This window comes from Triticum aestivum, chromosome 1D (assembly GCF_018294505.1).
Source record: "Triticum aestivum cultivar Chinese Spring chromosome 1D, IWGSC CS RefSeq v2.1, whole genome shotgun sequence".
Taxonomy (NCBI): Eukaryota; Viridiplantae; Streptophyta; class Magnoliopsida; order Poales; family Poaceae; genus Triticum; species Triticum aestivum.
In genome coordinates this window covers 7,460,472-7,473,103 of record NC_057796.1, presented here as the reverse complement: position 1 = coordinate 7,473,103, position 12,632 = coordinate 7,460,472, and the positions used below count along the sequence as shown (strand labels likewise).

At 43.8% G+C, this 12,632-nt stretch overlaps 1 protein-coding gene across 1 annotated transcript; it reads left to right on the top strand.

The window, feature by feature from the left end:
• The first annotated feature begins 2,733 nt into the window (after positions 1 to 2,733).
• Positions 2,734 to 3,724, top strand: LOC123162322 (probable glutathione S-transferase GSTU6). Its single transcript, XM_044580123.1, has 2 exons — positions 2,734 to 3,099; positions 3,184 to 3,724. Exons 1-2 carry the CDS (start codon positions 2,776 to 2,778, stop codon positions 3,556 to 3,558), a joined length of 699 nt encoding a protein of 232 aa, XP_044436058.1. The 5' UTR covers positions 2,734 to 2,775; the 3' UTR covers positions 3,559 to 3,724.
• The last annotated feature ends 8,908 nt before the right edge of the window (positions 3,725 to 12,632 follow it).

Genomic DNA, 12,632 nt, shown 5'->3' with positions numbered 1-12,632 from the left:
TCTCACCCCACAATTTCTCTGTTGACGCAATCTTGGATCAGGTCCATATCTACTGCACCTTGTTGGTTTTCGTTTGATCTTATTATTGTCCTGTGTATCGCGTGTGGTTCTCATCCACCCACGTCGTACCTTCTTTCGCCATCATCCAGATCTTAAGAAACCTGACGTACAAGGAGCAAGCACCACATGACATGGAAGGCCTTTGACAGCCGTGACTTAGCAAGCACCACATTGCAAAGCTTAATCATTTGAATCACTTGCTCCTGGTGTGAGACCATGTAGTCACTATGCCTATCAGTCAGATATTCAGATCACTCAATTGATTATCTCGAGCATTTTCTCATAACAAATTTACATTGTTTATTGATACGAATCGAAAATACTAACCAATGCAATTGCTTACAGGATGACAAAACTAAGTACAGTTTGCTTACTGCATAGAGATCTAATCTGGTATTCTGGTGGTACTGATGACTACCTGAAAGATGGGCTTGCAGTTGCCGGCATGTCATTTAATTTTGACTCCCTTGATACCACAAGCTCACAACCATACCAGGCACTGCTTCGACATTTCTGCCGACGACTTTTTAGACCGCTCTCTCGATGTCAGAAATTCCAAAAGGTTAAGTCTTTTGTCTTGGTAGGTGTCCGCCGAAGTAATCTAGTACAGTAGACGTCTGACTCAAGGAAAAACTACCTTAGATGTCCCTAATCTTGCTGTAAACGCCTGCAAGAGTGCTATTTAGAGTACTATTAGGGGTTGCTAATTAAGCTTGTATATCTTATCTGGATTCAAATTTGCTTCTGATGTCTAGGTCCCGAAATCGTCATTCTAGTTGTTTTCGTCATCCTTGTAAGCATCTACACTGGTAAGCATTAGTAGTCCAGTTGACCAATAAACATTGTCAAGAAAGACTTCCAATCAGCAGTCAAGAAACACTAGGATAATTACCTTTTCTGGACGTTGTGGAAAACATGAAATAAATATTGTTGTAAAGGTATTAGACCTAGAGATCCTACTACTGACGTGATTTTCCTATGTTCATGATCTGTAAACTTGGGCAAGACTTCAGGAAGGTGCTTTGCAGAAACTTCTGTGGCAGGGAGCTAGTGCGATGGTGAAAACGGCGAAGGAGATCTTCAGGCGGCAACACGGCTGGACCCTGTGATCAGGAGGCTGGCCATGTAGTTTTGTGCATCGGTAGAGAAATCGAGCCTCGCCTGTTGTGGGCTAATTTCTGCTGCTGTTTCTAATTTAGCTGAATGTGCAAAGTTGAATGAACTTGTTTATGATTTGATATATTCCTAGGCTGTGCAGTTTAGCTGAAAATAACAACTCTTCTTGTGCATTTTTCCCAGATGGTTGTGGCAGTTTTTGCATACATGTACCACCAATCGCCATCTTGCCCCACAATTTCTCTGTCCACGCAATCTTGGATCAGGTCTGTCGTATCTACTGCACCTTGTTGGTTTTCATCTGGTCTTACTATTGCCCTGAGTATCACGCGTGGTTCTCATCCACACACGTCGTACCTTCTTTTGCCATCATCCAGATCTTAAGAAACCTGATGTACGAGGAGCAGAGGAACTTGTATGAGCAACTCTGGGAGATGATGTTAGGCAAGTTATGCAAAGCTGAGAAATTGTCTGCTTGCTTATGAAAAACACACAATCCAATGCAGTATGCTGGCGGTGTACGTATTTATTTATTTGAGTGCTCCCTCGGTTCGCTGTCATGAATGTAGCTCTAGATTCACCGTGTACAGCATCGTCATCGCCGCGGCTCTCCCCTGTACCCTTGTGAGTCGTGATGGAGTGATGGTGTCCTTGTCGAAAACATTGCACATAATGAATGTATGGACTGTGGATGATAGGGCTAACTAATTAATTAGGTGCTTGACTCCCCTGCTGCTGATTGATTTATTTATCCTCTGCACTAATTCCCCTGCATAAATTGCCGCTTTGTGTTTTTTTGGATCGCCTCAAATATTTTGAGAATGCACATGATATCAGTAATCACCACCTTGCATCTGTCGGTTTGTTTGTCTCATGTTATATGATAGACCTTAGCTACATATGTAGTTATGCCTCTCATATACCCGGCCCATACATGGCATGGCAAATTTATTTGATGTTTGCCTTTGTGCATGTCCTAGATTCACAAAAATACTGCAAGTATCTGGGAAGGATGCACTAATTGGAGTATAAGTATTAGGTATTTGACTTGTTCAGACTAGTATTAGGTACTTGATCATTCTCATGGATGCATGCTTGAAGTTAGTGCGACTAACTAGTATTATATGTTTCATGTCCTTATCTGATATCAATCTTAAAGTTAGTTAACGAGGACTGGCCAGCTGGGGATGTCAAGGACTCTGCTAATCTGTTTACTTCCCAGCCTTCTTCTCCAAGACAATGACTATTGTCTCGAGAAACTTGACATGAAAGTTAACTAATCCACAAGCAAACGACCTTGACTAATGTTGCTAAGCACTGAAGGCGTTGCCGTGGTGTTTCAAAACATGAAGATAAAATAAGTGATTATTGGTACATGTGTTAAAAATAGAGTAAGCAGGAAGTCTATTCAATGTCTGGATACTAAGTGATTGTGCAAAATAAGTGTCCTTGACGTTAGCACTTGCCTCATGGATGATGCATTGTTATTGCCTCCCATACCCTATATATATCACTCCACGCTCAGCCAAGCAAGCAAGCAAAACACAGTAGTTAACACTGAAGTTCAAGTCATATCCATAGGTATCACGCAAGGGAGAAATGGCCGGCGAAGACGAGCTGAAGCTGCTGGGTACGTGGGCGAGCCCCTGGGTTTCCAGGGTGAAACTCGCGCTCCACCTCAAGGGCTTGAGCTACGAGTACGTGGAGCAGGACCTCGACAACAAGAGCGACCTGCTCCTCACGTCAAACCCGGTGCATAAGAAGGTGCCAGTGCTCATCCACAACGGCAAGCCAATCTGTGAGTCGGTCGTCATTCTAGAGTACATCGATGAGGCCTACGGCACTACAGGCCCCTCCCTCCTGCCCACAGACCCCTACGAACGTGCCATTGCTCGGTTCTGGGTAGACTACATTGACCAGAAGGTTTACTCTTATAGTGTTCTGTGTTGTTGATTTCACATTTATGTATGTGGTGAGCTGATTAACATTGCCATTTGGTGCATGCAGCTAGTCATCCCGTGGAAAGTGGCGTTCACGGCCGACGGAGAGGAGGAGAAGACCGAGGGGATAAAGCAGATGTTGGCGGTGGTGCAGACGCTAGAGGGGGCTCTCAAGGAATGCTCCAAGGGGAAGCCCTTCTTTGGTGGTGATAGTGTTGGATACGTGGACATTGCACTGGGCGGTCTCTTGGCATTTTTGCAAGGAACTGAAGAGCTATGTGGTACCAAGCCCTTTGACATCGCCAACACCCCACTTCTGTTGGCGTGGGTGGAGCGCTTCACCGCGTTGGACGCCGCCAAGGTGGCCCTGCCGGACGTCACCAAGTTGGTTGAGTTTGCCAAGACGAAGCGGGCTCAGATGGCTTTGTCTATCAAGAAGTGAACTGAGCTGTCACCCGAATGGTTCAGATTGGCGAATATTTATTAAGTTATGTTTTCTAAAATACATGTACTAGTATAGTTGCGTATTATCTCTGTTGGTGTCTCTGTCAAACATTTCATGCATGGAATATTTTACTGAATAAAGAAGATTGAATGATTTGTTATAATATCTTCTTTCTTGTTAATATCCTTCGACAATCAGGGTGAAAACCTTTGTCCACTTTGGCAAACACCACGGTGGCGGTGTTTACCGTTGTGTCCCTCTTGTGTGTGTGTGTGGGGGGGGGGGGGGGGGGGGGGGGGGGGGGGGGCGTCTACGAGTGTGGAGCTCCCCCAGGCGTGATGGCGTGTCTCATGTTCTTCTTTCTCGGTGACACACTTGATGCGTTTAATTGTGTATGGTTTTGCATTTTTAGCATTCTCCACTAGTTCTGTCGTGTCTTTATGTTTGATTAGCTTATGAGGTTTTCCTCAATAGCATGTATCGTTTGTCTCGGCTTTATTAATATAAAACAGGGAGAAAGCGTGTTACAAGGATGGAATTGGACTCTTCCTCCGTGATTCCAGGTATTTTTGTAAAATGACTGAATTGGTCTCTAATTTTTCGTTCTTCAGTGACCCTTATCTTAAATGTATTCTCGTGCTTATCTAATGGACGTTTGGGTCCTGGAAGATCCCTCCTTAGTTTGATTTTTCTAGTAGAGGACTTTATTTAAAAGACCTTTTAAAATGTTTTTTAAAAACCTTTAATTTTTTTAAGGATAGAAATGGTTTAGGGGACTAGCGTTTTCTCTCTCCTTCCCACAATGTTAGCTGTTTATTTAAGGGAAAATTAATTTTTTCATCCCTCAACTTAGCAATAGTTTAGAAATGATTTCTCAACTACAGAACCAAATAAGGCTAGTCCCCCAACACTCAAAGCCAGATACTTTTCGTCGCTTCTGCTGTTTTAGACGGTTTTGTGCTGATGTGGCATGGTTTTAACCATTGACCTCACCACATCATTGTCCACCTCGCAACAGCTCAACCACCTTTCACCTCTATATGAGAACGGGACCCAACAAAGCCTAGCATTCAACACACCATGCATGGCGTCCCACGTCCAAGAAGATGAGCTCACCATGAGCAGCGATGAGTTGCTCCAAGCTCAGCTCGAGCTCTACCACCATTGCTTCGTCTATGTCAAGTCCATGGCGCTCGGTGCCGCCACCGAATTGACCGCGTGCCATTTATACTGTCGACAATGTCCAACCCTTTTCTTAGATGGTCCAACCCTTTTGTTTGTTTGTTATATTATTATTTTTTTTGAGGGAGAAATTTAGAAAAAGGAGGGTTTCTATTTTTTTTCGCAACCTTATTATTTTCAGGAAAGTAGAGTAGTGCTCAATCACAGCCGTGGGATCCTGATCCAGCGGTGACTATGTATAGCATAGCAGTAGCAGCGCCACTCTCATTCGCCTGCCCCCAATCCCCCTCCCATCCGAGCACTCATCTGCCCCAGGCACTCTAGCGGAGGATCCTCACATCTCCTCCCTTGGCCGCATGGCTTGCGCTGCCCCCTCACTCAATCTCAGTCCGGCCGTCAACGCTCTCCACCGTTGGCGCTGCCGCTAGAGGAGAGCGTCAATCATCGCGGTCGTGCGTGAGACCCAGCACAACACAGGTAGGCGACATCCCCCTTTTCTCTGTGCTGGTTGTATTGTACCTTCAGTTCAGTTTTGTGTGTAGACAAAATTCAGTTCAGTTCAGTTTTTTGTGTAGACAAAATTTAGTTGAGTTGAGAGTAAAATCCCCCGTTTCTGTATCTTAATTGGGCCGATAAACTGCATATGTACTACTCCCTCCGTCCCATAATGTAAGACGTTTTTTGACACTATACTAGACACAAGAAATGTCTTACATTATTAGACGGAGGGAGTATATACTAAAGGTGAATGTTTTCTGTGCTGGAACTATTTCCTGGGTTTCTTTTATTGCCCTTCAGAGTTGAAGACTTTCAATTCCTGATGTAAATCTATCTATCTGTCTATATCTATGCTTGTACCATTTCATGGTCAAACTCTAAAACTAGAGAAACTGAGGAGAGGCCTCAAGTAGGGGATCGTTGATAGCTAGTCTCTTCACTTCTTATTTTCTTAAGCATCGACATTAGCCAAAGGCTCTGTGGTTATTGAACAAAGCAAAAACTGAATTTGTTGCACAATATATTTACACATGAGCGAAAGAAACTGATTCACTGATTCTATCGCGATTCGCAGGACCCTTCTGATTCACTGATTCTACCTCCTTGGAGTTGGCGGCATGGCGTGCACTGTCCACTCACTATCGCGCTTCAATCTCAGTCCGTCCGTCGAAACTCTCCTTCCCCGCTGCCGCTGGAGGAGAACTTCATCAGGCCCAGCAAAGGTAGGTGACATCCTTACACCCGGCCCCTTAAGTTCAGTTGAGTAAAATCCCCCGTTTCTGCATCTTTATTGGGGCGATTACTGAGGTGAATACTTTCCGTGCCTGTGATTGAGCACCAACCAGCTTAATTAGCCGAGTCCCTCTGCTTGTGTCTTTATCTGATTTTATTTAAGATGCTGAATCGGATTCTTGTTGGCATTGAAGCCCCTGCACTTAGTGGTTGATAAGTAGTAAGCATGATGCAGAGAGATGACAGCGATGATGAACAGACAGCTGGTGCTCCCTTCCCTCGGTCTCACTTTTCACTCACATGTGAAATATCTGAAGCTGAGGAGGGAGCTAGGTTGTCTGCCCTCTCTCGGTTACCGAGGTTCATTTCACTTCCTCTCATCCATGAGAAAAGATGGTCCTTAATTTGGCTCAAATTTGCCTGGACATGCTGCTATTATGCTTTGGATCCCCTCTTGACTGACTGTTCCTACTAAATTCTTCCTACGTTCTTTCATCTGTTCTGTGACCGTGTGCTTCTAGGAGTTAACAAATACTAGATGTGCTTTCATCTTGGAGGGGCCTTCATGCAACCATGGCGCAGGAACCTTTTGTTGTATCTGTTCACTGGATGTACTATTCTTTCACTCCGATCTGGAAAACCAGATCTTAGGGTTTCCCCCAGAGCAGCACGAGTGAGTCGACAGTAGTTATAGGACAATGCCTTCCTCAAAGTAACGGCGCAGAACACCGTCATCGTCCGTCGTCGGCTCGGTTCTCACCGGCAACTATGTCTCCCCGACTCGCAACCGGGACTAGATTTCACATCTCGAGATCCGATGTAGGAGATGACCACCCAGCCTCAGGTCGACCACCTCCGATGTAGGAGATGACCACCACCGCCATTATCCTCGTGTTGCGATGCAAACCCGGAGTACTTCAGCGAGCCGTCACCGAATCCGATGAGATGCAGCAATTTGAGGACGTAATGGCAGCCTCCCGCCTAGACCCGAAGGTCCTAGATCAAGCTCGGGACGCGCCCCGGCCACCGCTGCCGCCACCTCTTGCTAATCCCCCCGGCTGCAGCCAAGCGCCCCATCGCGCACCGGCCGCCGCTGCCCGCCATCCTCATCGCAAGGAGATCCAAGTCAGGCTGCCGCCGCTTCAAATCTCGGGGCGCCAGAGGTGGTATGCCGCCCCCGCGCCACAGGGCCTGTGCCCAGCGACGTTGCCGGCGGCGGCGGCGGCAGGAGGGAGTTGTGCGGTTCCACTATGGCCAGTCTTATCTCAATATCTTGATGAGGCCACATACTTTTCCGGTACAACTAATTATTGGGACCGAGCTAGCTTTTGTACTGATGGAGCTGTACTGTTTGATTTGAATGGTTACCTATAATACTCCTATATATATATGTGGTGGTTGGAATGTCTAACAGTGGAGCATTATTTTTTAATTCATGCCTAGTGTGAAATCTATATAGAATAAAGATAGAGCAAGCTTTAGCTGCGAGCCCCTACATACACCGTGCACACGTTGGTCTGATCGCCATGACTTCCTCCTATATGTTGCTTTCCCTCGTCTTCCTCCTGGCTACCTCGTCGGCGCGCGCCGGCGGGTTCAAGCACCTCCACCTGTACATGCACGAGACCTTCACGGGCCCAAACGCCACGTTGTTTTCGGTGGTGCCGCCCCTGCACCGGGGCGACAACGCAAGGTTCGGGATGGTTGGAGTGCTCGACGACGAGCTGCGCGACGGCCCGGACCCGAGAAACTCGTCTCTGGTCGGCCGGTTCCAGTCCCTCTTCGCCTTCGCGGGGCTAGTGACGCCGCCGGGCATGCAGACGGCGACCAGCCTCGTGTTCACGGCCGGGGAGCACGCCGGGAGCACGCTGGTCATGGTGGGCAGCATCGTGAGCTCCGAGGGCCCCTACGAGACCGCCGTGGTGGGCGGCACCGGCGCGTTTAGGATGGCGCGCGGGTACTGCGTTCTGACGGCCGTGTGGAGCCCGACGCCGGAGTCCACCGTGTACGAGGTAAACCTGTTGTTGAAGCTGGGAGGAAACCTGTTGGCAAAGATGGACGCCTGGAAACGTACGTATGCACTGTGAAATGTTCAACTGTTAAATGTTACTGGGAACTATGTAGATTAAACTGTACTTATGTGATCAATCTCCGGAGCTGGAGGCCTTCCTGCCCCAAGAGCTGGCAGATCCAAGCACAGTAGATCATTGTTCCCTGAATAAGCACAGTAGATCTAATCAGTTTCTTCATTTAATTTAGATCTTCTTCAAACTATTAAGTACTCACTTCCTGTTAATTCATATGTTCCAAAGAGATTTTCTTTTTGTGTATCACTACTTCAAGTTGATATGTTAGGTTGAAATGTTCAGGTCAATACGGCCGGGTTCATTTTCACCGACTTAAATAAATGTTTGAGCTCAACCAGGCTAAGTTTCCTGCAACAAGGGTTCATTTTCCTGAAACTTGAATATAAAGCCTTCTTTGAAAGGAGAAGAGCCCGCTGTACATATGGCATCGTCATATGTCTCCTGGCATCCATATAATATTAAATCATGAATGTGCATCCTTTTCCAGGTTGCCAGTACAATAATTGAAGTCATAAGATTCATAATTGAAGTGATAAGATTCCCACTCATGCATGTCCTTCAAAGTTTCTTTTTTATTTGTGTCACTAGCTAGCACTTACTAGTTTATATAGCACGAGAGCATATCCTGTACTCCCAAGCATGCAGTACTCCAGCTGCACCAACCACATCACAGCCGTTGGATGGAACATGTAGGTACAGGATGAAGTGTGGACGCCCCATCCGCGAAGTTTGCAGAAAACCCCCTATAAAAGTATAGAATAATTGTAACAGTCCCATATCTAGCTCTAAAAGATGTGCTTCCCAGGTTTGGAACAGAAAAAAAACAGACAGGTCATGTATTTGTTTCATGCTGACACCACTATAAGGATTCCATTCTATTGCAACAACCATGTTTTGTTGAAATAAAAGACATATTGCCATAACTTAGTATTGTCACGATAAATACTAAATTTGTTGCAATAGAGGCCTGATATTGCAACGAACCGTGTCGGTGTTGCAATATGGTGGCGGTATTGCGACAAAAAAATCTGTTGCGCGAGGGCAGTTATTTTGTTGTGATAGAGACTACGTATTTCATCAGAATAACTATTTGTGGCAATATTCAGAAATATATTGCAACATCAACGTGACGTTGAATTAGTTACACATATTGTTGCAAGAAAGTGGCTACCTATTGCAACAAACTGTATCGGCGTTGCAATATGACAGTGATATTGCAACAAACAAATTCCGTTGCGCGAGGCAGCCATTTTGTTGTAATAGAGACTAGGTATTTCAACAGAATAACTATGTGTGCTAGTATTCGAAAAGATATTGCAACATCGGTGTGACGTTGCATTAGTTACAAGTGAAACAGTGAGAAAATATATTATTTGAATTTATAGATATTAAGTTATGAATTTTGCAAGCTTTAAGAAAATATTTTTAATTGCACCGATTTCAATTTAACCAAAACATTGGGAAAATTTTATAAATGGATAGAACACACTTTCTTAATAGAAATACATATTTAATTTGTTAAATTTGAATTTGAAATGGGCAAGTTGTTGCCATTTTCAAACTACTGTATTTGGGAAAGTAGTACTAAATGGCTAGTTTTTCAGTTGGGCCTTGTGTCGCTAGTTAAAAGTAAGACTGCCAGGTTCCAACACTGACCTCTAAATTGAGGTAATCACTTACCCGCGGTGCTCACCTGAAAATAAAACTTGCCCGTGATGCTAGCGAAGGTATGGTTTATCAACTGAAATTTTACGAATTTTGTACACTTAGTACTGCTTTCTCCTCGCATATAGACCAATTCTGTCTATTGCTCGCCTCGCATATATTTGGGCGGCCCTGTACGCGAACCGGGTGGTTTTCTACTGGATTTCTTTTTTATTTTGTGCAAGTTCATGTTTAATTTCCCTTTTTATTTTTTAATTTATGTTCCCTATATATAAAAGTTTCAATAATTATTAGTGTACAATTATTGTGTATTCTAAATCTCTATTCTATTTTTGTTATTTTGTACCTTGAAGAGGTAAACATGAACTAATTTTTTTACACAATAATCTTTTAATGCACGTCAAACATTTTCTAAAAACACGTTGAACAATTTCTAAAAACACATTGATAATTGTGTAATAATAATAAATTTTAGAAATGTACTAATAATGTTAAGCATGTTTGTAAATATCTAAGAATAATTTTAAACAATAATATTGGAATGCACATTGAACATTTTCTAAAAATATGTTGAACATTTTTTTAAATACACTTGAATTTCGTTGGCCGCCCTAGCCATCGGCGGCTGCAGAACGGGCGGCGGCCTCGCCGGCTGGCCCTTCTTGCCGTTCTTGTAGCTAGCCACCACAAAAGCATCCACCTGCTACCCTGCCTGCTTAGCTTGTAGCGGCTGCTGCGTACGTACGTGCACCGGCGGAAAGTACTCGTCCGGAGTGACGTCCGACGCGGGCCTGTGGCCAACAGCGGGTGGGTTCCGGCATAGTTCCATCGACGTAGCCGAAGAGCCCAGCTCCCCTCAGCTGCGGCGTAACTTGTGTTCGCCACAGGACGTAGTTCATCCGGGAGAGTTTCTCCGTGACCTGGCCGCTGAGATTGGTTTGGGCGGCGCTGGAGGAAGACATGGCTTGGGACGCACCTCCCCGACAATGTGCGAATAGGCGGCGCTGGAGGGTTTGGAAGAGGAGGCTCTGATTACCATGTGCGAATAGGCTAAAGCGTCTTACGCTCGATGTGAGGGGGCGCGTTACATGTTATAGGCTGCAGGGGCGCACCTCCCCGACAATAGCGCATACAAGTTTGTTGGAGGAGATTACAACTTGGAAAGGAAGAGATAAAGAGATAAGAGGTTTACAAGATATTGAAGGACTTGTCTAACAACCTAGTCTATCTCCTGTACGTCTCCTGTGCGCCAACTCTGATGTCCAATGTAACATGTATATGTGTTTAACAGGACACTGTTTGAAACAGTTTTTTATATACAGTATCATAATTGAATATGAAACACTTTTCTTATACAGTATCATAGTTGAACCCCCTGCCATTGATTGAAACAGTTTCTTATTTAGAGTATCGTATTTGAATATCTATTGATTCAAACAGTTTTATATACTGTATTATACACAGTTTTCTTTTACAGGTGAAGCTGTTTGTCACAATCTCTGTACACCGTAACAGTGTATCACTGACCAAGTGATGGCTATGTAAGATTATCATCTCATATTATGATAATTATATATAAAGGTTTTTGGTCTGTAGGTGGTTAGTTGTTTGAAATGCCTAACCTATTAAACTTTTTATTTGGTCAAACTTTAGTTTGATAAGTATAATTCTGGTTTTTTAATTTCAGTGTAATGGAGTCTGGAATGAGTTGTTGTTGACAATTTTTACTCGTCTCTAATGAATTCATTTTCTTATTCTCTTATTGACATGAGTGCGGTGTCATTGAAGCCTTGGCATTGATATGCACTGACCTCGATTTATTAACAAGACACCCCTTAAACATTTTCGACTCTACCATCTCCCACGGCAAGGGCATCTTCAAATACATTTGTGGAGAAAAAGGTTCAGTTCCAGTCGACTTACATTGCGCTTGAACCAAAGGTGCACATCTTGACATTATTTCAGTTTGATTAGAAAAGAAATTTTCATCGAAGTACCAACTCTTGAGTCGGCACCATTACCTACTAACCAGTTTTATTACAAAAGAAATTAGTTTAGTTACTTCACTGCTGGACTCCTACATATTAATGTCAGAAGGATCACAGTGTAGTGAAGTGTCGGATGAATTGCGGCCGTCAGCTTTTATTCGACTCTAATGGATTCGTCTTTTATCTTTTAATCTCATTGACATGGGGGCAACAAACCAGTGGACTTATCCCAAAGCTTGGCCAGCTCCCCCTCCCCTCACCCTGTGGCGTGCCATATAGTAATGGCCCCATGCCCACATATGAAGGAGGATAGTCAACTTTTCTTTGCAAGAATATATGTAGTGTTGCTGCTGAATTTTTAAAAAAGATTGGTATTATTATTTTGACATATGAGACTGACATAGTGACATGTTCATTTTACTGGCCTGGCCTGGCCTAGAAATTTACAATTTAATGTACCAGCTCTATTAGCGTCATTAATCCTTTAGTATTGACTATGGAAAACTTTAGAAAAATCACATAATTTTTCTTTTGTCTAAAGTTTGTCATCCTGGTCTATACTCCCATCTTTCTCCTTACATCCCTACGGTGCTCATCCCCATCAGGTTCATAAAGTTATATGCAAAATTCTGGAATTCAATGTTCCATATATTTATAGTGTTAGTTACATCACAGGTAATTTCCTTGTTTACCAGTTGACAAATATATTTTTGGCTACCAGATGAGGTGACTGGTACTCCGCAGATGAAAATCTATGCGGTACAACTTCACCAAACAATCAAACATCTATATTTTCTGGGAATTATTCTTTTCACACTGTTTAAAACACACTTCCAAACTACAAAATGGATAAGATTTAAAAACAATTACAAACCAAGTTAATAAACGAAGTTGCATGTCTTCTTATTAGGCGCCCATT